The sequence below is a fragment of the Papaver somniferum genome, chromosome 6 (genome assembly GCF_003573695.1).
Source record: "Papaver somniferum cultivar HN1 chromosome 6, ASM357369v1, whole genome shotgun sequence".
NCBI classification, from domain to species: domain Eukaryota; kingdom Viridiplantae; phylum Streptophyta; class Magnoliopsida; order Ranunculales; family Papaveraceae; genus Papaver; species Papaver somniferum.
In genome coordinates this window covers 20,189,777-20,212,329 of record NC_039363.1, presented here as the reverse complement: position 1 = coordinate 20,212,329, position 22,553 = coordinate 20,189,777, and the positions used below count along the sequence as shown (strand labels likewise).

The following is a 22,553-nucleotide window of genomic DNA, read 5'->3' as shown; positions in this document are numbered from 1 at the left end:
GATGTTCCCATATGATAAGTATAACATATGAAGATAGCAATTGTTACAAATGAAGAGGAAGGATCCCTTCACACTTTTATTCTTATACATTGGATATTGAATAAAAACTAAGTAATAACAAATTTTAAGCTAAAATGTTTGAGATATGTTCCTCTTGCAAAACTTGACATACCTACCAAAAGTGAGCGCACTCCGAAATGTATAACACCATCATCTGTCGATATTAACTTCAATGGTTAAATATTCGTTGATTTTCAACGATTCATTTTCAAATTGGTAGATGGTGAGTTTATACGTTTGAGAACACGCTCATTTTTTGTGAGAACATAGAGATTTGTAAGAGGAACATATCCCCAAAATATTAGTTTCAAATTCGTACCGATTTAGTTTTTATTCCCAAAAATCAATCCCAATGTGTGAAATAGTATAAGAGTAAAAAGTATGAAGGGATCCTCCCATATAAATGAATGCACTAGATATAAGATAAGTCTCTAAATTATTATTTTTTCTGGATCCAAACTGAGAACTAGCTTAACAAGGTGCTCACTCCCAAAAGGATCTCAATCTCAGACGTAATCTCTGATAGCGTGTTTGGATACCGGAAGCAGAAGTGTTTCTGCTTCTCGAGAAAAAACAAGCCAGAAGCAAACTATTTTGTTTCGTAAAAAACTGACTTTTGGCTTTTCGACTTCCAGAAGTCGAAAACCAACTTGTGAGTGTACATCCAAACACGTATAAAAGAGTTTTATGATCTGAATCATGACCCAGGTTCACTGCTAGATAACATCTCAAATCAGAACCGTCGAACCACGATACTGTGATATTAACAGCAGTTCTAGATAGACAGAAGTTTTGTACTTCGTTTTCTCCCGAAGCTGTAATAGAGAGGATGGCCCAGTCATTATTGGAGTTTAGCAGGGGGCACTGCTACTAGAGCCCGGGACAAATCGAAGTGTACCCTTAGAATTTTTGATATCAAAATGACTCCACAAGCAGCATTCTTATTTTATTCCAAACCGTAGCGTCAAAAACATAGACAACAAAGAGACTTTGTTGACCATCTCATCGTCTTCCACTCACACGCCAAAACTTCTTCTTCTCCTCTCGTCTTATAAAATTATCTCCTTATTTCTTGGACTCTTCACTGAGAAATTTCTTCGAGCAATTTCTAATGGCGATTTCAATGTCAACAGCAGCTACAATTCCTTCCATCAATTCTACCGCTTCTTCTTCTGCTTCTTCTTCTGCTTCTTCTAAGCTCTCGTCTTCAATTTTATGCTTCCCTCAACAACAACTTGGATGTTTTCGGACCGGAAATCTAAGATTTTCTTCACACCCAAAACGTCGAATTCTCACTCGGGTAATTATTATTATCTTCGTTGATTATCATTGTAGAAATTGTTAGGTTTCAGAAATATAATTGGAGTCTCAGTAAATGGAAGAATTGGCACATGAGAAATTAGTTTACTTAGAAAATTCAATACAATTAGGGCAACTAATAGAATCTATGGAGAGCTTGAATTTGCTGGACTTCAGTATTTTGGGGCACTTTAGGAACGAATTTTAGGTTTGTGAAACGGTAAAAAATCACTTACAAAGCCGGCTTTGAGCATTTTGGGAAATTCCATAACTTATGATAGGGATGAGTGTGGAATTAGGCTGAAGGATTCTGGCAATTTAACACAAAAGGATTCTGGACGGTTATCAGCTTGTGCACTATGTTGTGTCTTCACTTTAGTTGGGTATATATTGATGTCATGTTGGTAGGGGAGGCGAGAGTGTAGCACAATACCTCGGAAATTAAGGCTTTTGAGGTATGGGAAATGTAGCTTTAGATGTGTAAATAAGTTTCTTTGTGGTTGCTTAAGGTTTCGTGCAAGTTGGTTTCTTATTTCTAGGGAGCACCTTTTATATTCTACTTAATTTGAGGTAGTTATCTTCTTATTGATATAGTATTTGTTATTGACCTTTTAACATCAGTCTTCATTTTCCCGTGGCTGGAAATGGCTTTCAATTAGTCCATATGCCTATTTTCTATCTTCATTGATGACACTCCATTCTGTGATGCCAACTCTTGCATAATAAAAATCTCTGATTCTGTATCTAATAATTTCTGATTTTGAGGTAATGTTACATTTTTCTAAGAATGTGCATCATGTTGTGAGATCCCATGCCCTTGAGTGTGATGCTATCTCTGTCCAACAGAAACAGCCTTTATGGAAGTGCTTGATTATAGTTATGTGGGATTGATAACTGGAAGTTCTTTTGGACAAACTTCTTAGATTATGCAATTTAACAGTCACAAAATCACAATTGCATTTGTAAGAAGTCAACATGTAATATCCTTCACTGGAGAAAGTCTCTGCAGGGTGTTGTTTTAGGTTCCACTAAGCAGTATATAACAATGTATTTCTGTTGTGCAATTCTGCAGGTTGAGGCAAAGAAACAAACATTTTCTTCCTTCGATGACTTGCTTGCAAATTCCGAGCAGCCTGTTTTAGTTGACTTTTATGCTACCTGGTATGCTCTTCCTTCCTCTGAAATCCACGAGATTTACTGACTTGTGCCATTACAGAACTTCCTCTAGTGAATTTTGTGTGTCGCTTTAAATAAAACGTGTTATACTCTCAACATTAAGTATACCTCTGTTGAGTGATTGTCACCAAATACAAACCCCAAAATAAGTGGCATGACACAAGGTGTTTAATTGAAAACCCAATGCTGAAAAGTACTTATGACCAGGGGCACATTGGCAATATGAATGAGAATGAGCAAGTTGCAACAATATGTGTTTACTTCCTGGCATTCTCCTTACTACACCTGGTTTTGGTCTAATCTAGCATCTTTTTTGCAGGTGTGGTCCTTGCCAATACATGGTTCCCATTCTCAATCAAGTCAGTCTTGAGTTGAAAGAGAAAATACAGTTGGTGAAAATCGACACAGAGAAGTATCCAAAAATTGCTGATCAGTACAAAATCGAGGCACTACCTACGTTCATCATATTCAAGGATGGGAAACCTTGCGATCGCTTTGTAAGTAAATCTTCAAAGTTTCCGTCCCCATAAAAAATTGAGGATGTCTTCAAACTGTACTCATTTAATGCTTTTGCGAACGTGTGGCTTTCTGCTAATCATTTTGGATTGCTTGTGATGAAATCTCAGGAAGGAGCATTGGCAGCTGACAAGCTCGTTGAACGAGTTGAAACTGTATTGAAGAATGCTGATGCATAGTAAATAATTCCTGCAGAGGCGGTGATGGTCCTCTCTAGTTTGTATCAAGTTGCAGTGTAGTTTTACAAAACTCATTTCCATTGTTTTCTCTTCATCATTCGTTGCAAGGACTACCTTGACACACTTTTGTTCTTTTACTTCTGTATTTCGGTTCCGGAATCCTTTGTGGTAAATATTGCTTACACAATTTAATTTATGGTTTATTTTTCCCTTGCTTCTGGATCGTCTTACAGCTATGTACACAAAATTCCTCTTGAATAAAAGTGCGTGTATGACCAACTTGTGACCTAAACACTACTTCCTCGGGACCATATCTCTTTTCTTGTACACCATACAAGCTGATCTTATGGGCTGATAAATGCAGTGTATATCTTTTGGCTCAAATTCAAAGAACATGGATAAATTTCAGTTTACACAGATTTCAGCAATATGCAATATCCATTTAACTCATCAACTTTCAGGGCACTAATAGCGTAACTTTTTGACTTCTAGAAGTCAAAAAGTAAGAAATCAATTTGAGCGTAGAATTTCAGAATGATTTCTGGAGAAGCACATCTAACTTCTACTTGGTAACCAGGTATTCCACTATGAGGAACACAATCTTCATCAAGTAGTAGTATTGCACAACAGATATCATTAACAAAAGAAAAGGTCTCACATCCATTACTATGCTAGAGAAGTCACAATCAAGCATCAACAAACAGTTCCATTTCAAGTCCTGACGATTTTAGCACTAGCAGCAGCACTACCACTACTACTACTGTAGATGAGTCTACTACGACGACTACTACTAATACTATACACCTATCCAACAGAACCATTAATCAAAATAAACTAGAAACTCCACACACTCACATTATAATACCAGCTAAACCTGGTTAATTAATTAGCTTTCTGATCCATGTACTCGGGTATACCAGCTATAACCTGGTTAGGTTTCTTCGAAAACGTCTTCCACGATCTACTTGCAAACTCATCAAGAGTCAAATCTGCAAAGGGGGTTAATCCGCAAATGGTGGGAGAGCCGGTTTTGTTATGTTGGTTGATGAACCGAGCAGTTTCCTTAAAGATACCAAACCTCTCTTTAAAAGCTTTTCCGTCTTCCAAATCAAAATGGGTGTCTTCATTAAACGCAAGCCACTTCAAAAACAGAGCATGGAGCTTAGCCTCAGAATTGACAATATCATCGGTTACCTTTAGACCTGTTTAGTGATCATGCACGAGAATTATTATACAAGTAAAGATAAAAGTTGAAAAGGAAAAACCAAAGCTTAACACGCGCGTCTTAATATGCAGCTTTTACCTTCATGTAGCTTATCACCTTCTAGTTCACGGAGCTTAGCCTCAGAATTGGCAATGTCATCGGTTACCTTTATATCTGTTTAATCATCAGGAGAGATGAAGATGAGGAAAAGTTGCAAAAAAAAAAAAAAAACAAAGCTCAACATCTTCATGTGTAGTAGCTTTTTACCTTCATGTGGCTTTGCTTGTCCTACTGTATTTTTCAAACTAGATGCAGTAACAGGAGCTTCTTGGGGGACTTAAACATGAAAGGTTCTCGGCTGCACAGAAACATAACATATAGTAATCATCAAGAGTAGTTGACAACGAGGAACCCATTCATCTCATATAGAAACCCAATGGAACTACAAAAACCTGGATAATCCAGGGAAGGCCCCAATGTCGGACCGACTGGTGCAGCAGGCCGTGCTGCTGCAGCAATTGCAGGCGGCTGCACGGGAAAGAAAAATAGTTTAGTTACCACATAACTACAGCTCCTAGAGAACAAAAACCATATATAACTTAGATGGCCTGACAGCAGCAACGCGGCAACAAAATGATTGCGTTTGTTCTTCACATAAAAGTAAACATCACCGATAAACAAACAATTGATACTAAAATCATCTAATCACTGCCATGCCTTCACTACAGATATCCGGCAACAAAGAATAAGCAAATACACTTATACAAATAACAGTTAAGGAGAAAGAACCAATATCAAATACACAAAATTGGTTAAAAAGATCAAATTCAATAATTCCTGGGTGAAAAAGACATTTAAATTTTGATACTGTTTAAATGGAAAAAAATGTAAAAATAGACAGGATGTAAACAGTTTCATCCTACCCATTTTTAAATATTTTTTCTTATTTTTAATTTACATCAGGATGCATCCAGTTTCATCCTTGTTATTTTTTAAGTTTAAGTCAGGATGAATCCAGTTTCATCCTTGCTATTTTTTTGGTGTCCATTTCACCCATAATAATTTTTGATCGTACATTTAAATCATGTTTTAAAAATATTTGGACAAATGACCCATTTTCCGTGTCAAATAACTACAACATTCAACCGCTCCCCAAGCAAGGATCCTAAATCAAACCATAAAAACTCAACCAAAAATTCCAACATTGAAAAAGAGGATGCATGTAAGATAAAATAAGGGCATAAGAGATGAAATTCTAAAGAAATAACCGAATCAATTTTTATTTATTTATTTTGGACCCATAAAAGGTCAAGATAACTAAAATCAAACAATTGCACACCCACAGTATCCAAATCATGAAGAGAAAGAACATCATACATGCATTGAATAAGAAGAAGACAACGAAAGACCTTGCATCTAACAGAGAATCACTAATTATACTCGTCGGTGATTATTATCATAAGAAAAAAACACAGAATCGAAATCTATTTTCCAACAAAAGATATAGAACAAATCAGAGACAAATAAAAACTTACAAATCTGGATTTGTTAGCTATTGCAAAAGCTAGAATATCTCTAAGAAGTTTCGCTCGCGCCGCCTCCATTAACAAAGAACTATAATTTTGGGCATACCAAAATCTTCCAAGGCATACTGAATGAAGACAAAAAAAGGTTGTGAAATAGCAAAATCAAATAACCCCTTAACCCAAAAAAATTTTAATGGCAAATCTGCCCTTTACGTATTAGTGTTAATAATCTTGATTAGTGATTAAATATTTTGTTTAGTGATTAAAATAATTTTCAGAATTATAAGAGTTGTTTAGATGAAAAATTTGAGGAAAAAAAAAATCAAAGTTTTGGTTTGGTTAAGAAGGAGAGAAAGAGAAGGAGAAAGTGAGAAAATTGTAATTCTTGATTCAATGGAGGATGAGGAGGGTCATCATTCATCTAAAAAACCTAAGAAAATACATATCAACTACAACAATGATCCAGAAATGGCTGATTTCTTAGATTATGAGAATGATTTTACACCCACTCAAACTCAAGCTCAAACTCAAACACAAACTCAAGATGATGATTTTTATGAGCCAAATCCTGATGATGAAGACATTGATGAGGAACCCAATGCTTCTAATACACAGGTACACTTATATCCTATACTTAATCTCACTTCTATAGCTCTCAATTATCAAAAGTTAGGTTTTTTGAATCATGGTTCGGCAAAACAGGTTGAGGTTCGGCTCACATCTATGAGCCGAATCTACCAATTGATGAACGACATGTGCCGAACTGTTTGCTAGACACTAGTTCGGCTTATATGAAAGTTTCATAGTAAGCCGAACAACATCCTGAATAGCTCGGACAAAAAATAATTACCGGTTCGGCTTATATTTCGAAAATCGTATGAGCCGAACATCAATTTGTTATTTTTTGGGTTAAAATACTGTTATTGGTTCGGCACATATTGAGAATATCGTAATAGCCGAACCTCATAATGTGCTAGGTTCGGTACATATTATGATTATCGAATACGCCGAACCCCTATGCATCTCTATTTGTGACTAGGTTCGGCTTGAAATTTCATGAAATTTCATGCCGAACTGTTCATATACACTTATATGAAGCTTTTGTGAAGAACAGTTCGGCTAAAAACGCAACTCAATTTTGAGCCGAACCTAACACTGTAACCGTCATTTAATCGATGAAAAACAGCAAATAGGAGATTGGGTTTGTAAAACTTGCTTTCTTATCCTCATTTCCGGAGTTGGAGATGCAGTTGGTTCAATTTCTGGTTTAATTGGTGGTTGATTTTCAGTTTCTACACCTTCATCTTCAATTGGTTCTTCTTCTTCAATTGATGGATTAGAAGACGATTTGGTTTGCCTAATCCCTGCTTTTCTTTGTACGAGTCATTATGTGGTTGAGTTTAATCGACGATCAAATTTTTACGAATCTACAATTAATCACGATGATGAATTTTTTTTTTCGCAGGAGGGGGAAGAGTTCGGCTAGAGGAGGAGGAGGAAGAAGAGATGGTAAGGGAAACTGATTTTGATTTTTTAGAAAACTGATTTTAGATTTTTATATTAAGGATATAGTAATTAAACTACCCATAGGATACCCCTTATAAAGTCACCCAATGGTACTATTGTTTTGTATGCCTAGAAAGATTTTGGTATGCCCAAAATCAAGGTTCTTACAAAGTCAATAGATTTCTCTGGGCCTCTCTTTGGGTATATAAGAAAATTGTAGGCCATACAAAGGATAAGGGTTGGGTGATAAAGGGGCATCTTTATATAGGTAAATTATTTAGTTATCTATGATTAATTATTAATATAATTAATTAATTTTTTTAGAACCTTCTCTCTTCCGTTAATCTAGTTGTTACCGAATAAAGTTCGGTTATAATTGGAAAGAGTTATCAGTTGAATTTTTATTTTTTTCATCTAAAGATGTTGATAAACAGTTGAGAATTAACAATTCCATCGGAGGGGCAGCAACCCAATAAGACAAAAGGATTATTACAGAGTAATTCAAGTGCCCCTTATAAAAAGATCTAGAAATGACTAATTAACCCATATTGTTGATAATCAAGATTAGTGTTCATAATCAAGCTTAATGTTGATAATCAAGATTAGTGTTGATAATTAATTTTCACTTATAATAACTCTAAAATCAGAATTTTAGAGTTATCAAAAGAAAAAAAGTTTAGAGGAGAAGAAAAAAAACTTTTGTGATATTTGTGAAACCCTAGATTTTGATTCAATCAACCAAAATGAGTGATTCCAGTGGAAAAATTGAGATGGGTGAATCTCTATATGATAGAGAAAACAAATACTACATACCCCTTGATGGAGATTCTGATATGGAGTATTTGTTAGATGGTAGAGATGTTTTAACCCATAGTGAAGGTCAATCTCAACCAATTGAAGAAATTAGCCAACAAAGTGATGAACCAGCAACTGAAAATGACCAGGTATACTTCTAAATTAGTTCCCATTAGCTTTTTGTCGCTCTAAATTCTCTAAAGTACATAAAAAAATTGAAACATTTAAAATTTCAGAAGAACTTACGGTTGGCATTAAGCTAGTTACCAACCGTAACTCAGATTTACGGTTCGAAAAGTATCAAATACCAACCGTAACTGGTTCAATTTGGGGAAAAACCCAATCGTAATACCAGTTACGGTTGGCTGGGAAAATTTCGATACGAACCTTAACGAGGTTACGGTTGACAATTTCATGCAGTAGTTACCAACCGTAACATCATGTGCATGGCAGTATTACTGCACTTATTACGGTTGGAAATATGTGAATCGTTACCAACCGTAACTTCTGTCACGGTGTGTTTGTATTTTTTTGTTACCAACCATAAATTGCTCTGTATGTTTTTAATTTTCTTTTGATATATTTACGGTTTGTTAGGAGATGCCAATTACAAACCGTAGGTGTGTTACGGTCATATATGTTGTAGTTACAAAACTTAACTCAGTTACGGTTTGTGTATCCTCTGTCGTTACCAACCGTATCTTTATATATTTTTTCGTTTTGTTGTCTCGTTTAGACTAATGTGGCAATATTTTTGTCTAGATCGGGGATTTACCTCATAATGGATGACCAACCTCAATCTAAGCTCAAGTTTTTCCCAACACTGGTTCATCAAGGAGAGAAAATCAATGAAGGTCATCATCAAATTAAAGCTACGAGAATTATTATGCACAAGCGAATTTTACTTACAAAGCTTCATCGGCGTAACGTTTCTTACACGATGGATCATCCAATGGGGAGTGTTATAAGGATTGATTAAGTGGCTGATCCACCAGTTCCACTGCTTATGGGGCTCACATAATCTATGTGCACAAGACACAAATGCTTTGGCTTCACACTTCCTCCTCCTATATATATGTCCCTTCGTGAGCACTTTGTAAGAACGGATAGAGAAAAGGGAGCATTAGTTTTATATACGAGCAGAAACGAATGGAAATGAATAAGACTTAATTTTCTCTTTCTATATTTATGCCTAGTAGTAATCCATTATGTTTATCGTGATAAAATTAGGGTGTTTGTACGTTAAGTGACCATCATCAGTAAACATAATACTATGATGCCTATGCCGGTTAAATTAATAATAATACAATATACTCTCTGTGTCCCATTATTAAGTGATCTATTTACTTTTAGATTTTGTCTCATTATTAAGTGACCTATATCACTAAATAAGGAGATATTTCTAAAATTATCTTTTTAACTGATTATAAGAAATATAAGAAATATGCATAATTTGATAGGCATGTTTATATCCGTACCCTAGGTGTTTTAAAATGTTATTCAATGGTATGAAGTTTACGAACAATCGTGGTGTAGTTTGAGAGATAAATTTTTTCACTAGTTATTATCCATAAGAGTATAATTATAGAAAACAAAACTAGTGACAAACACCTAGGTGACCAACTTTGTGGTACAAAAAATCCAGTCATATTATTTTTAATAAATTAAAACAATTTCATTAAAGAGTGGCAGAAAAACCTCAGGTCAAATAATAATGAGTAAATTTAGTTTTATTACTTAAAAATGCCCAAACATACCCTTTTTATCTTCTTCTTTCCTTTATTTTCTCTTCTTTGTTCCTTCTCCTTCTCCCACCACCATCACCACCACCAGCAAAAAATTTTCCACGAACACCAGCAACAACACCTCTGTCACCACACAGCAACAACACCTCCGTCTCCTCCACGAACGCCTCTGTCTCCTCTACGAACACCTCCTTCTCTTTTTCTTCTACTTTTATATTCAGATCTATCACCAACAGTAGCTTCGCCCCCATCAAATCAACAGCTATATCCAGATCCGCCACAAACAACACCTCCGCCTCCTCCATTAACACGATCTTCACCTTCTTGTCTTTCTACGGCCTGATTTTCCGTCAACAACACCGCTTCCTCTTTCTTTTTTTTCCCACCACTACATATCAGATCCGCCACCAACACTACTTCTGCCTCCTTCTTCTATCATCTAAAACCACCACCAATACATTCAAATAGGCCACCAACAACACCGCATTCTCCTTTTATCATCTACAATCAACACAAGTACTTGCAGATCAGCTCCCAACAGCACCTCGCCTCCTCATTCAATCATCTACAATCACCACCATCACCACCACCTTCTGATGTTTCATCACCAGCAAATGATGATACATCTTCATCTTCGAAATCAACATTAATTGTGTTGGGGAAATGACAGATTTATGATGAAACCAAAATTGGTTTCATCAAATTCTGACAATTGGTGAAAACAGTTTGCTTATGATAAAACCAAATTTGGTTTCATCACAATTTTGCCTATTTTCTATCATGAAACCAAGGATTTTAATGATGAAAATTAAGTTTATGATGAAACCAAATTTTGGTTTCACCTGATTTTTTCCTAGTTTATTCGCCTGATTTGGAAGTCGGCGTGTTTGGTTTCACCATTGAAGTTGTGTTGGTGAAATGACAATATGTGGAAAAATGATGAAACCTAATTAGGTTTCATCGTACTTTTTCCATTTTGTTGAATATTGATCTCTATGAAACCAATTTTTGATGGTGAGATACAAGTGGATTGTGTTTTGTTGAAACTAGTTTTAGTTGAGGAGGCGGTGGTGGTTTGTGGTGTTGATGCTGGTGGTTGTGGAGGAAATGGGAGTGGTGCAGTTGAAGATGGTGGTAGGTTTCATCTTATTGTGTTTCATTTTTATTTCTTCCTTCTCCTTTCTTTTATGGTGAAACCAAATTTTGATTTCATCTAATTTTGGTGAAACCAATTTTGGTTTCATCATTTTTTCTGTTTGATTTCATCATTTTTTTCATATTTTGTTGAATACTGGTCAATGAAACTCATTTTTTGTGAGTGGCGGCTGGTTGTTGGTGGTGGTGGTTGTGGCCAGCGATAATGGTGGTTTTGCTTGACGACGGTGGTGGTCGTCATAGGCGATGGTTTGTGGTGGTGGTCGGCAGCGGTGGTCGGCGACGACGGTAGTGGCGGAGCAGCGGTGGTGGCGAGCAGCGGTGGTCGTCATCGGCGGTGGTCTGTGGTTGTGGTCGACGATGGCGGTGGTGGCGCGACGGTGGTGGTGGACGGCGGTGGAGACGGTGGTTGGTGGCGGTGGTCGATGGCGGCGGCGGCGGTGTTCGGTGGTGTTGCTAGTTGGTGGTTGTTTGTTGCTTGTTGGGGGTGACAATATAATAAGCATTAAAGTAGGGTTGATTTTTGTTTTTGTTGGGGTGATTTAAACTAGAAGGATAATATGGGCAGTTTATATTAAATGGGGTTTTTGTGAACAATTTGTTTTCTTGGAGTTTTTGTGTATGGATAGTGACACCTTTGGGGTTACAACTCGCGGACCGAAAACAAAAATGCTTAAATATACTCTTTTCTCTTATTTGCCTTAAAAATTGTGCAAACTTAAATTAGGTCACCTGATATTGGAACGGAGGGAGTGTTATTTATTCTCCCTAGTTGTTTTTTTTTGTTTATTTTTCCTTGGAAGTTGTGTCTGGGGCAATTGCCTTCTCCATGGTTGTTCTACCCTTCTGTTCCTTGATCAAAGTAATTCGAATGGAGTGGAGTTAGTGATCAGTGAGTGACATTTTTGTTTTATGGTAGATTCTGTCATCTGCCATTCGTAACAGAATATTTCTTCTTTTGCTTATCTCTCAATCACTCTAGATTATAACGATATCGATCTGGAATCCCTCAATTACACCTGCTAACCTAAACTGAAACCCTAAGAGAAATGAGTTTCTCTCTCGAGATCGATAGGTCATACAGACCAAAGGATAAACAAGTAATTTTACTTGTTATTTTTGACCATATGTTAACCTGTTTGACCAACAAATTTGACTTTGGACGAAAAAGAAACAAAAGGACACTTTTAAAAAGTTAAAAAAAACGAGATCAATTTATTAAACCGGTAATCGGAAGTTGGGGAGGTTATCAAAATTTCCAATTAAGTTTGATGACAGGCAACTCTATCTCATTCTCATCATCTATCCATCCACCTACCAGGAATATCATTATTTATTCTCACTAAATACTTTACTACTAGTTGTTGTTTTTCTTCTTTTCCCTTGGAAGTTGTGGTAGGGGCAATTGCCCCCCTCCATGGTTGTTCTACTGCTTTGTTCCTTGATCAAAGTAATTAGAATGGAGTTAGTGATCAGTGAGTGACATTTTCATTTTAAGGTGGATTCTTTCATCTGCCATTCGTAACAGAATGTTTCTTCTTTTGCTCATCTGCTAGCTCTGTAACTTGTCTATAAAAGAAGACCTAATTATCACTACAATTCAACAACATTACACTTCTTACACAAACCCAGCTCCTTGACTCTACCTTTCTTCATCAAAACTTGGAAAGAAAAATTCAAGGTACTTTGTACCAAACCAAACTCGTTCAACTGCTACTGTCAATTCCTATTGTGGAGTTTATTACATCCATCACCAGGTAAGCTTCCCTCCCTTCTTCTCTCAATTGTTCTCTAAACTGTGAAGATCTATGTAGTTGATAATGAAAAACATGAATTGGGTTGAGTTTCTTTTGCTAATTTCAAGTTCAATATAATCACTTTACCCAAAGTTCAATGTTTATCTGTCAAAAACTAAGTTAGTCTTTCTGTGCTTTGATTATACACCAATTTGACAGAGAATTTGGTTCAACACCTTGTATCACCAATTTAGCATGTGGTGGACTACTAGGATGATAAACTTCTTCCTTTACTAATATTTTTAATCAGCTGGATGTTCATCACTAATTTCATACCTGTATGTGCACAAGTCTTAAGCCGATTAAGTCTTTATGTATGCATCATTTCACTAATTCAAGCCAATTTGTTCTAATTTTTCTGCTCATCGATTTTCAGGCAGGTAAGGATAAGTTTGTGACCAGGATAAAGACAACAATGGAATCACCTTCATATTCTAGTATTCCTGGTGGCATGCAAGTAACTTCTTCATCTTCTAGATATGTCCTACTATTCCCATTCCCTACTCAAGGTCATTTGAATCCATTTCTAGATTTTGCAAGGAACTTAGCTTCTCGTATACCATATATCCTCATCAAAATCATAAGTACACCTGATAATATCCAAAAGCTACGCCCTCGATTCCTAGATTACCCTACAATTGATTTCGTTGAGCTTCCTCCCTTCGCTGAAAATGCAGAGAATACAGAGAATACCCTACAACTGTTAATCACTGAAACCCTCTTTCATATGTTTGGTGACTTTGGTCTCACAATTAATCCAGTCTAATGGTGGTAATACACCTATCTGCATTATCTCTGATATGTTTTTGGGGTTTACAGTTGAAGTCGCTCATAGTTTTGGGTCTCGTCATGTTCCTCTATATACGTCTGGACCTTATGCCATGTCCATTTACAACTCAATATGGACTCACCTCCCTCACAGGCTAACTCCCGCAGATGTGCTTACTTTACCTGATCTACCACCTAACTTCACAATTCATCGTAACCAGCTATCTCAGAACATGATCAAGGCTGCATCTTCTTATACCCAAGATTCACCACCCACTTTCGCTGCTCGTCAAGCTGAATTCTGCAAGAATGCTGATGGAAGTCTATGGAATACAGTTGGTGTACTCGAGAAATTTTGGCTCCAGCATTGGGAAAATTCCAGTGGGAGACCAGTTTGGGCTATAGGCCCTCTTCTCCCAATTTCGTCCAACGAAAATGAACGTGGAGGGAAGATTCCTGGTTTGTCTCCTCGTGAATGTGCAAAATGGCTTAGCCTACATCCAGCCAAATCTTTTCTTTATGTCTCCTTTGGTTCTCAGAACAGTATTCTGTTGATCAGATGATGGAGTTAGCAAAGGTTTGGAAAGAAGTGAGCAAAGGTTTATTTGGGTGCTTAGGAATCCGACAGGATTTGAAGTTGGCGACAAATTCAGGTCAGAATGGTTACTGCATGGGTTTGAAGAGAGGATGAAACAGAAATGGCAAGGATTGTTAGTCAAAAATTGGTGTCCACAAATTCAGATTCTATCCCATGAATCTACTGGTGCATTTTTGAGCCATTGTGGATGGAATTCAATTTTAGAAAGTTTGAGCGATTTGTGTTCCTGTGATTGGCTGGCCTCTTGGGTCTGAACAGTATTACAACTCAAAGCTGTTAGAAGAGAATTGGGGGTTTTCCTAGAGTTGGCAAGAGGATTTGATGCAAATATCAATAGTGAAGACGTCACTCAAACAGTCCGTCTAGTCTTGGAGAGTGACAAAGGAGTTAAGATGAGGAAGAAGGCTGAAGATTTGAGCCAAGAAATGAAGAAAACTTTAATGAAAAATGGCTCATCTGTTCAATCCTTGGATAATTTTGTCAAGCCTTTGTGGATGTGGGGTGAGGAAGATATCAAACGTTGTTAATTCTCGGTGATGCAGTACTTTGTTTAGCTGTCATTAGTTACGATTAATTTGTTCTATTAGATCCTAAAGCCCCTCTCTGGTTTCACAATTGAAGTTTTTGTCCTTGCACAACATATGATTTAATCCCTGGTCTCATAGTTAATATTTATTCACGAGTCTGAATCATGTTTAGCTCACAAGACCAATATTGTTTACTTGATGCTAAACTGCCAATATTAGCCCTCTCCAAGGGGGATTTTAGCAATAAGAAGCTCAAAAGAAAAACTAGGATTCTGAAAGAATATTTCTACTAAAAAAACAATCAAATACAAATGCTTCTTCACAGTGCAGAAGACTCTGAGTGATTTGCTCATAACAGCAGAAACAATTACAACCATGATTGACCTAAAACAACCAAATTACTATGGAAATTGCTAAATCCTTCACTATTCACTCAGATAGCAACAGTGTGAAGCTGAAATTCTGACTCAAACCAAAATCTGACTCCAAACCAGACAATACTGAAGAAATTACTTGCAATGGGACTCAATAGTGTGATAAGACTCATCATATTTCCAAAACCCTAAATCCCCAGAATGCAAAGAAAGAATCATTCATTTAGACAAACCCACGAAATCTAGAGGAAATCCTCATGATATCATATACGCGTCGAATTCTATGAAATTCTTATGAACATTTATCTGGTGTTGACGATGATGGTAGTGGTGGTGGTGACCGCGATGATGATAATGACCTCCTCCTCTCTCTCTCTTGTTACCCACATCCAATTCATCTTTGCTTCCCTTCAATTTTGCTGGTAAGATTTCCGCCATAGAGACCGGTGGAGGAGTAATCACCGGTAAAGACACAGGTATAGGTGCCGAGATAGCAGCAGGAGCCGCCACAGATGTTGCGGAACAGAAACCGAAGCCGGAATAGAAGTATCCGTAATTGAATCAGGATTCGAAGATATAACCGGAAATGATGGAGGAGACAACGAATCTGCCGAAATTGAAGCAGGAGATAACGAATCTGCCGGAACTGTTGAAGGCGCGGCGGCGAAAATGAAGTTGTTGATATAGCAATCTGGTCAGGAAACTTCACTGGAGGAACATAAGAAGAGAAACACTGAATAGATTGAGTAGAAGAAGAAATAGAACCTAAATCAAGATCACTGTAAACATTATCATTCACATTCTTTCTGAAATTCACAGAAAGAATTCCACCTAAACCATGAACAGTAATTCTTGAACCGGTATAAAGATCTGGAACCACGATTCTCACACCATCAACACTAACAAAAGATGAATTCTCATTAGGATTAGGATTATCATCCTTAGTAATCGTGAGACATTGATGAGGAATCAAGTATTGATAAAAGAAACCTGATTAGACAATGATCCGCCAAGATTATTACTGAAAGAAAAGGAGGAGAGATATTGAATGAGAATTGATTAAGAGATACATGATAACGAAGCTTCTGAACATAATCTGAAGAATCAGAAACTAAATCAAGTGAGTAAAGATCAGAATCAGTTGGTGAAAAGAGAGTGATGTTGTTGTTGAAAGTACTGATGATCTGATAACGAATATCTGATGTTGAGATTGCGTTTCCGAATAGATTGTATCCGTTTGCTTTTAATGATGTTATTGCCATGTTTAATTCTTCTTCTGGTATGCCATTAACAACAACATTCATGATGAACAGAAGAAGAAGAATTACAGTAGTTGGAAAAATCAGCTGTTTCTTCATTTCTTGATTTTCAGAGAGAGTGGAAGAAGAAAGTGTCTGGTTCTTGAACGGAGATGGTGGTGGTGATTCTTGATTTTTGTGGCGGTGGGGGAATTACAGAGAGTGGCCCTCTTATAATGATGAGCTGTTAAAACGGTTTTGTGTCTCGGTTGAGTGGTGAGACGATTTTGTAACAAACTTGGCCGCTTTTTTCCTCGGGAACTGGGTATCATTTTGTTCTGGTTTCTGGTTCCTAAATGAATCAACGAAGCGCCTGTAGCTCAGTGGATAGAGCGTCTGTTTCCTAAGCAGAAAGTCGTAGGTTCGACCCCTACCTGGCGCGTTCTATTTGTTTTTTACAAATTTTTGAAGTATTGATTTGCCGATTAAAGGACTACTCCTTGGTGTATATCTTTGGCTCAAATTCAGGGAACAGAGATCAATTTCAATTTGCCCACAATTTACAATACTACTAGTACTAGAGAAACTACACTCCAGTTTCAAAACATGGTTCCATTTCAATTCTAGACGTTTCTAGCACCAGCGGCAGCACTACTACCACCACTATAACCTGGTTAGTTAATTAGCTTTCTGATCCATGTACTCGGGTATAACCTGATTAGGTAGGTCTTCCACGATCTACTTGCAAACTCATCAAGAGTCAAATCTGCAAAGGGGGTTAATCCGCAAATGGTGGGAGAGCCGGTTTTGTTATGTTGGTTGATGAACCGAGCGGTTTCCTTAAAAATACCAAACCTCTCTTTAAAAGCTTTTCCGTCTTCCAAATCAAAATGGGTGTCTTCATTAAACGCAAGCCACTTCAAAAACAGAGCATGGAGCTTAGTCTCAGAATTGACAATATCATCGGTTACCTTTAGACCTGTTTAGTGATCATGCACGAGAATTATTATACTAGTAAGATGAGTAAAAGTTGAAAAGGAGAAAACCAAAGCTTAACACGCGCGTCTTAATATGCAGCTTTTACCTTCATGTAGCTTATCACGTTCTAGCTCACGGAGCTTAGCTTCAGAATTGGCAATGTCATCGGTTACCTTTACATCTGTTTAATCATCAGGAGAGATAATTAGAGGAGTACAAGATGAGGTAAAAAAAGGCCAAGGCTCAAAATGTGAACAATTGTTCTTTTAAATTTTTTCTGGGCGCTTAGGCGCTTGAGGCGAGGCATTCTATCACTGAGTTAGAAGAAGAAAAATCTAAGAAATCGCTAGGCCTTGCGTCTAACAGAAAATCCTACTAAACATACTCATGGGTGATTATTATCATAAAAAAACACAGAATTGAAATCATTATTCAACAGAACACTAAAAGATGATAACACAAATCAAAGACAAATATAAACTTACACATGATTTTTTAGCTCTCCAAACAGCTAGAGTATCTCTAAGAAGTTTCGATCGAGTCGCCTCCATTAACAAAGAAGAAGGAAGAGTGTTTGGTGTTAGGGTTTCTGAAGAAACGTGCAAGAGATTTCTCTGAGCCTCTCAAGTACTCCTGCTCTCATGCGCTCCAAGTACTCATTCTATTTGTCTTCCGCAAAGCAACGCGTGAGCCAACTGTGCCATGTCTATTTTATCGGTTTCACCAGTGTAGTGCAGAGGTGAGCATGGACCGGATTCGACCGGTTTTAGCATCACCCGCATCACATACAAAAATATACGTGGAACTTAAAATGTTTTTGCTTATAACTTCTGCTTCTGACTTCTACTTCTACTTCAAAAGCAAATTTGTATCCAAACACATTATTAATATGGGATTAAGACATTGTAGCCGTAGGGCTTTTTTTATATATTTTTTTATAGTAAATCTTCTCGTTTTTTCCTTACAAAAACAACAACAAAATAAAACGACAAACTTTAAGAAGTTTTAGTTCGTAATCCATGGTTGTTTGATTGTTAATTTGTTTTCGATCAAGAAAAAGTAAACCTGATTTTATCATGAAAAAGTAACTCTCCACTAACTTAACTATTATACTTTTCGCATGAGAGACACAGGCCTCTTTCCTTCTTATATGCACAAAACTGGTCTTCTCTTCATCTTTTAGAATAAATTTGTGATTGTCATTAAAAGACCTCCATTATACTACTAAAAAAAAGAGGAAAAAACGTTCTTGCTACTTGTCATATAATTTGTTATTTGTCTCGGAAGGGATTACAAAAAGTCTGATCAAAATAAAATAATAATAATAGTAATAATTACAAAAAGTCTTGACGAACTGTGGGAAAAAACCAGAAAAAAACTACTCTTTGTCTCTCACACTTCGAAATTGTGGTGCCTAAAAATGATCTCCTGTTAATCTTTTAAGGGATGGCTCAGCAAACATGTGAGAAGGGCGGTTTTCCTGTGATTTTTTCACTGTTCGTCTAGAACCACTATAATAATTAAGCCCCGCTTTCATGTTCACCCCATGTTCTATTCAACCAAAGGTGATTTGCATCTTTGTGCTTGAAGAAAATTTCATCGCGTCGAAGTGTGTAGAGATGATTAAAAGACTAGCTCATTTTTATACCTTGGATCCCTTGCGACTTTATGGTAATTACTTTAAAGTTTGTATAATGCAATTGCAGTTTGCACAAACATGTGGCTGTAGTTTAGTGGTAAGAATTCCACGTTGTGGCCGTGGAGACCTGGGCTCGAATCCTAGCAGCCACAAATTAACCAATTATTTTTTGTTCCTTCTCTTCATTACATTTGCTTTAGCCGAATCATACCAACCATGTATGCTGCTGCTTGTACTCACACGCAACGGCATTAAACCCAACCAACAATGGTCGCAACACCTCCTGGCAACATCCTCAGCCAGTCATGTAGTTATTGCAGTAGATGCATTTTTTCCCGCAACTACCAAATTTCAAAATCACTTTTTAATTTGACGGGATTTCTTTTCTTTCTCTCCTTACAGGACAACCCGTTGCCAGCTGCATACAGATATATTCATGGACTCACTCTTTCCAAGGTAAACAAAGTGCCGGCCCTGAGTAGTAGTAGTTGTTGTTGAAGATAAAAGTGCAATAACCAGTGTGTTCTTTTTGAGAAAAGTTCAAAGGATAATCTTTGATCCAGCGGCAGATCTGTGCCACGTTAACATTTTTTTCTAGCTCCGGCATGTTCATCGTTACTAAAATCAGTCAGTACCACTACTGTATTCAAAAGCAATTACGTCAAATCACAACAGCTAATTAGTTAATAAATTCGCGAAGCAATTTAATCAAGTAAAATTTCTTGTTTGGTCCTAAGTCCATAAGGTTATTTATAGTAGGGTCCAACCGGAATTTTTTTTATCTGGAGGTCCAAAATTAATTGAAAACATTGAAATGACCATAACACCCTTTACTACCAAACGTGTGCGTGTCTACACCCTTATTATATTGAGTACATATCCGCTGCACTGCTTACAAATTTGAGTACACATAGCTTATATACTTATAAATTCGAGTACATATCTTCTGCACTGTTAACTATCAAAATCAACGGCAAGAAGCTTCACTCTCTTAACTGGTTTTTCGTCCAAGTTTTACAAACCCAATCTTTGAATATTCGACCAATGTTTCCATGTTTATCTCAAGTTCTAAATCAAGCTTTATCTGGAGTTGCCCGTATGTAGCATTTAAGAATCCTTTATATTAACTTGTCTTCTCTTCACTGCCTTCTCTTGGCAGCAAAACGACTTCAAAATCAAACCAAACTCTCCAAAATTGAATACCCAATCTTTATTTCCTTCTCAGCTTCGAGATCCCAGTCCTGATCTCCCTTGATCCTTCATTCCAATCAATGACAGACAACAACTCTTTCCCAACTGGTTTCTCGGTATTAATCTCTCACTCTGTCTTGTTGTTCTGAGCTTCTGGATCACGCCTTTCCTCCTCAAACACGACCACAAGAACCGTGACTAGCTGCTGGTCGACTTTGTTGGACAACGGTGAACTCTTGGCAGCAGCTCTTCGTATTTTGGTTGTAGACTGAGATGAAATGAGCGGAACTGGTCGAGTGTATTAGGACCTAGCTTTGTTGTTGCTGCGTATAAGACTGGCCCTTATCACAGCAGGTGGCTACCCCGATTAATAAGTGTGACTGCCTTGGCTTCAAATCCATTAGCACCTAGCGTAGCCAAAATGATGAATTATGCCTCTTCTCCTCTTCTTTCATGTAACATGACTCCAAAATGCCTGCAAAATAAAACAAACGTAATATACAAAAATACAAGAGAAATAACTAAGAAAAGCATAAAAAATTGACATTCAAAAGATGTATTTAAGGCACTTATCACCCATTACCAATGAAAACTCTTAAGACGTGTAGGCGTTTAGCAAACCATACCAACTAACGAAGAGTAATAATCCTGCAAAATGTTTTCCAGTCTATAAATGATGTACTCAATTTCTTGACAGTACATCTGCACTCAATTTATTCGGTCCTTTCTTTTTCGAAGGCAACAAATAACTATTTCTTGACAGTACTTATACACCCAATTTATTGACAGTATACCTACACTCAGTTCATGTTTTACATCTACAAAAATCATCCTTGAATAAACTCAATTCATACTGTATAATCCAAAAAAAAATCGTTCTCGAACCGACACATAAACTGCTTAATAAGCCAATTCCAATACCAACCCAAAAAGATCATATAACCAATGGATAATGCTAAGAAACAAAATTCTTCCTTTCACACCATGACAGTGATTGAGTTACAAAACACAACTAATTCTATCTAAACCTATGTGTAATGCTAAGAAAGGCAAGTCTTCGTTTCACAACTATCAGTACATATTGGATGCATTCATATTTTCAGTGTATTTTAAACATAATAACACGGATTTAATGTTAAGAAAAATATGTACAGGATCCTATAAATGTCCCCATAATGAACAATACTTCACTTAGTCCAACTTGGGTAATTATAGAGTGAATATACTTAAAAATTGAAAATAAAATCGTTATGGGTTGTCCAGCGGATAGACGACGGTGCTGGTATACTAAGAGAAAAAGGTATAGCAAGGAGATAAACTGTTTATTATTTTATTTTTTTTGGTATTCCTCTATGCGAAAAAAGAAACTTAAGCAAGAGTATTACGTAGTTGTGTTGATAAGGTGTACCAATCTCTGCTTGTAAAAATGATTTTATGCAACCATATCAACTAGCACGTCTTGTTGAGCCCCCTGCTAAGTGACCAACTGAGATGATCAAAAAATGTATAAAAACTCCAAGCGGATTACTTGGTTATGCTTAGTGCAGAATAATAGTTATGGAGCAAAAAACCAGCAGCTACTGTAATGTTCTATGAAGTGTAGACTGTGATTTTTACAGAGTGCAACATTTATACACTGATTTCTCGTCAGTGTAGCGTATATAAACTGAATTTTCAGCAGTGCAGCATATACGCACTGCCAAATTATACCAAATGAAGCTGCAAAAACCTTCTACAATACTTATCTGGGAATAATACAGTACATTCATTATGGACTCCATCAAACTCACTAAAAATGCATGAGAATGCAATACATGCATTACACACTCTCATCAAAACACACTAAAAATGCATGAGAATGCAGTACATACATTATGCACACCCATTAAAACACACTTCATACTAAACAAGATTACATAAACAAGAATATCGAAACACTTACATGTTTGCATTATATCGTCCCAAGAACTTCACCGGAGTTTGATCCTTCAGAGAAAGGACGCAACCATCAAGAAATTCAGGAAATCCCATTATACGCCACGGCCACCACGATCCATTCCTACGCCTAACCCGAACTAAACTACCAACAGACAAACAGTGGCAAAACTTTGAATAAAATAAAATCAAATGAACTAAAAAATCAACTGCATGTAAAGAAAAAGTGACGAATCCATGAATATAGACGAATTAAAGCACATATTCAGTACTACACATACGTACTAATGGATCAACCCAAAAAAAAAAACAGTTTGTATCAGTATTCCACATAATGATATAACTAAG

The 22,553-nt window shown here is 36.8% G+C and overlaps 1 protein-coding gene, 2 non-coding genes and 1 pseudogene across 3 annotated transcripts; all 4 read left to right on the top strand.

Annotated features, from left to right (window-relative positions):
- Positions 1-1,024: 1,024 nt before the first annotated feature.
- On the top strand, positions 1,025-3,448 carry LOC113285529 (thioredoxin Y1, chloroplastic-like). Its single transcript, XM_026534400.1, has 4 exons — positions 1,025-1,360; positions 2,432-2,520; positions 2,855-3,032; positions 3,162-3,448. The coding sequence occupies exons 1-4, from the start codon at positions 1,172-1,174 to the stop codon at positions 3,228-3,230; spliced, it is 525 nt and encodes a 174-aa protein (XP_026390185.1). The 5' UTR covers positions 1,025-1,171; the 3' UTR covers positions 3,231-3,448.
- A 9,125-nt stretch (positions 3,449-12,573) lies between these two features.
- LOC113290615 lies at positions 12,574-14,850 on the top strand (annotated as a pseudogene).
- Positions 14,851-16,831: 1,981 nt separating this feature from the next.
- On the top strand, positions 16,832-16,904 carry TRNAR-CCU. The gene has a single exon. It is a non-coding gene; the product is annotated as a tRNA-Arg (tRNA).
- A 2,255-nt stretch (positions 16,905-19,159) lies between these two features.
- On the top strand, positions 19,160-19,231 carry TRNAH-GUG. The gene has a single exon. It is a non-coding gene; the product is annotated as a tRNA-His (tRNA).
- The last annotated feature ends 3,322 nt before the right edge of the window (positions 19,232-22,553 follow it).

Coding starts and splice junctions, on each gene's coding strand:
- LOC113285529 (XM_026534400.1), top strand. CDS start 1,172: ATGGCGATTTCAATGTCAACAGCAGCTACAATTCCTTCCATCAATTCT. Junction 2,521..2,854: donor GTTGACTTTTATGCTACCTG/GTATGCTCTTCC, acceptor TCTTTTTTGCAG/GTGTGGTCCTTGCCAATACA. Junction 3,033..3,161: donor GGAAACCTTGCGATCGCTTT/GTAAGTAAATCT, acceptor ATGAAATCTCAG/GAAGGAGCATTGGCAGCTGA.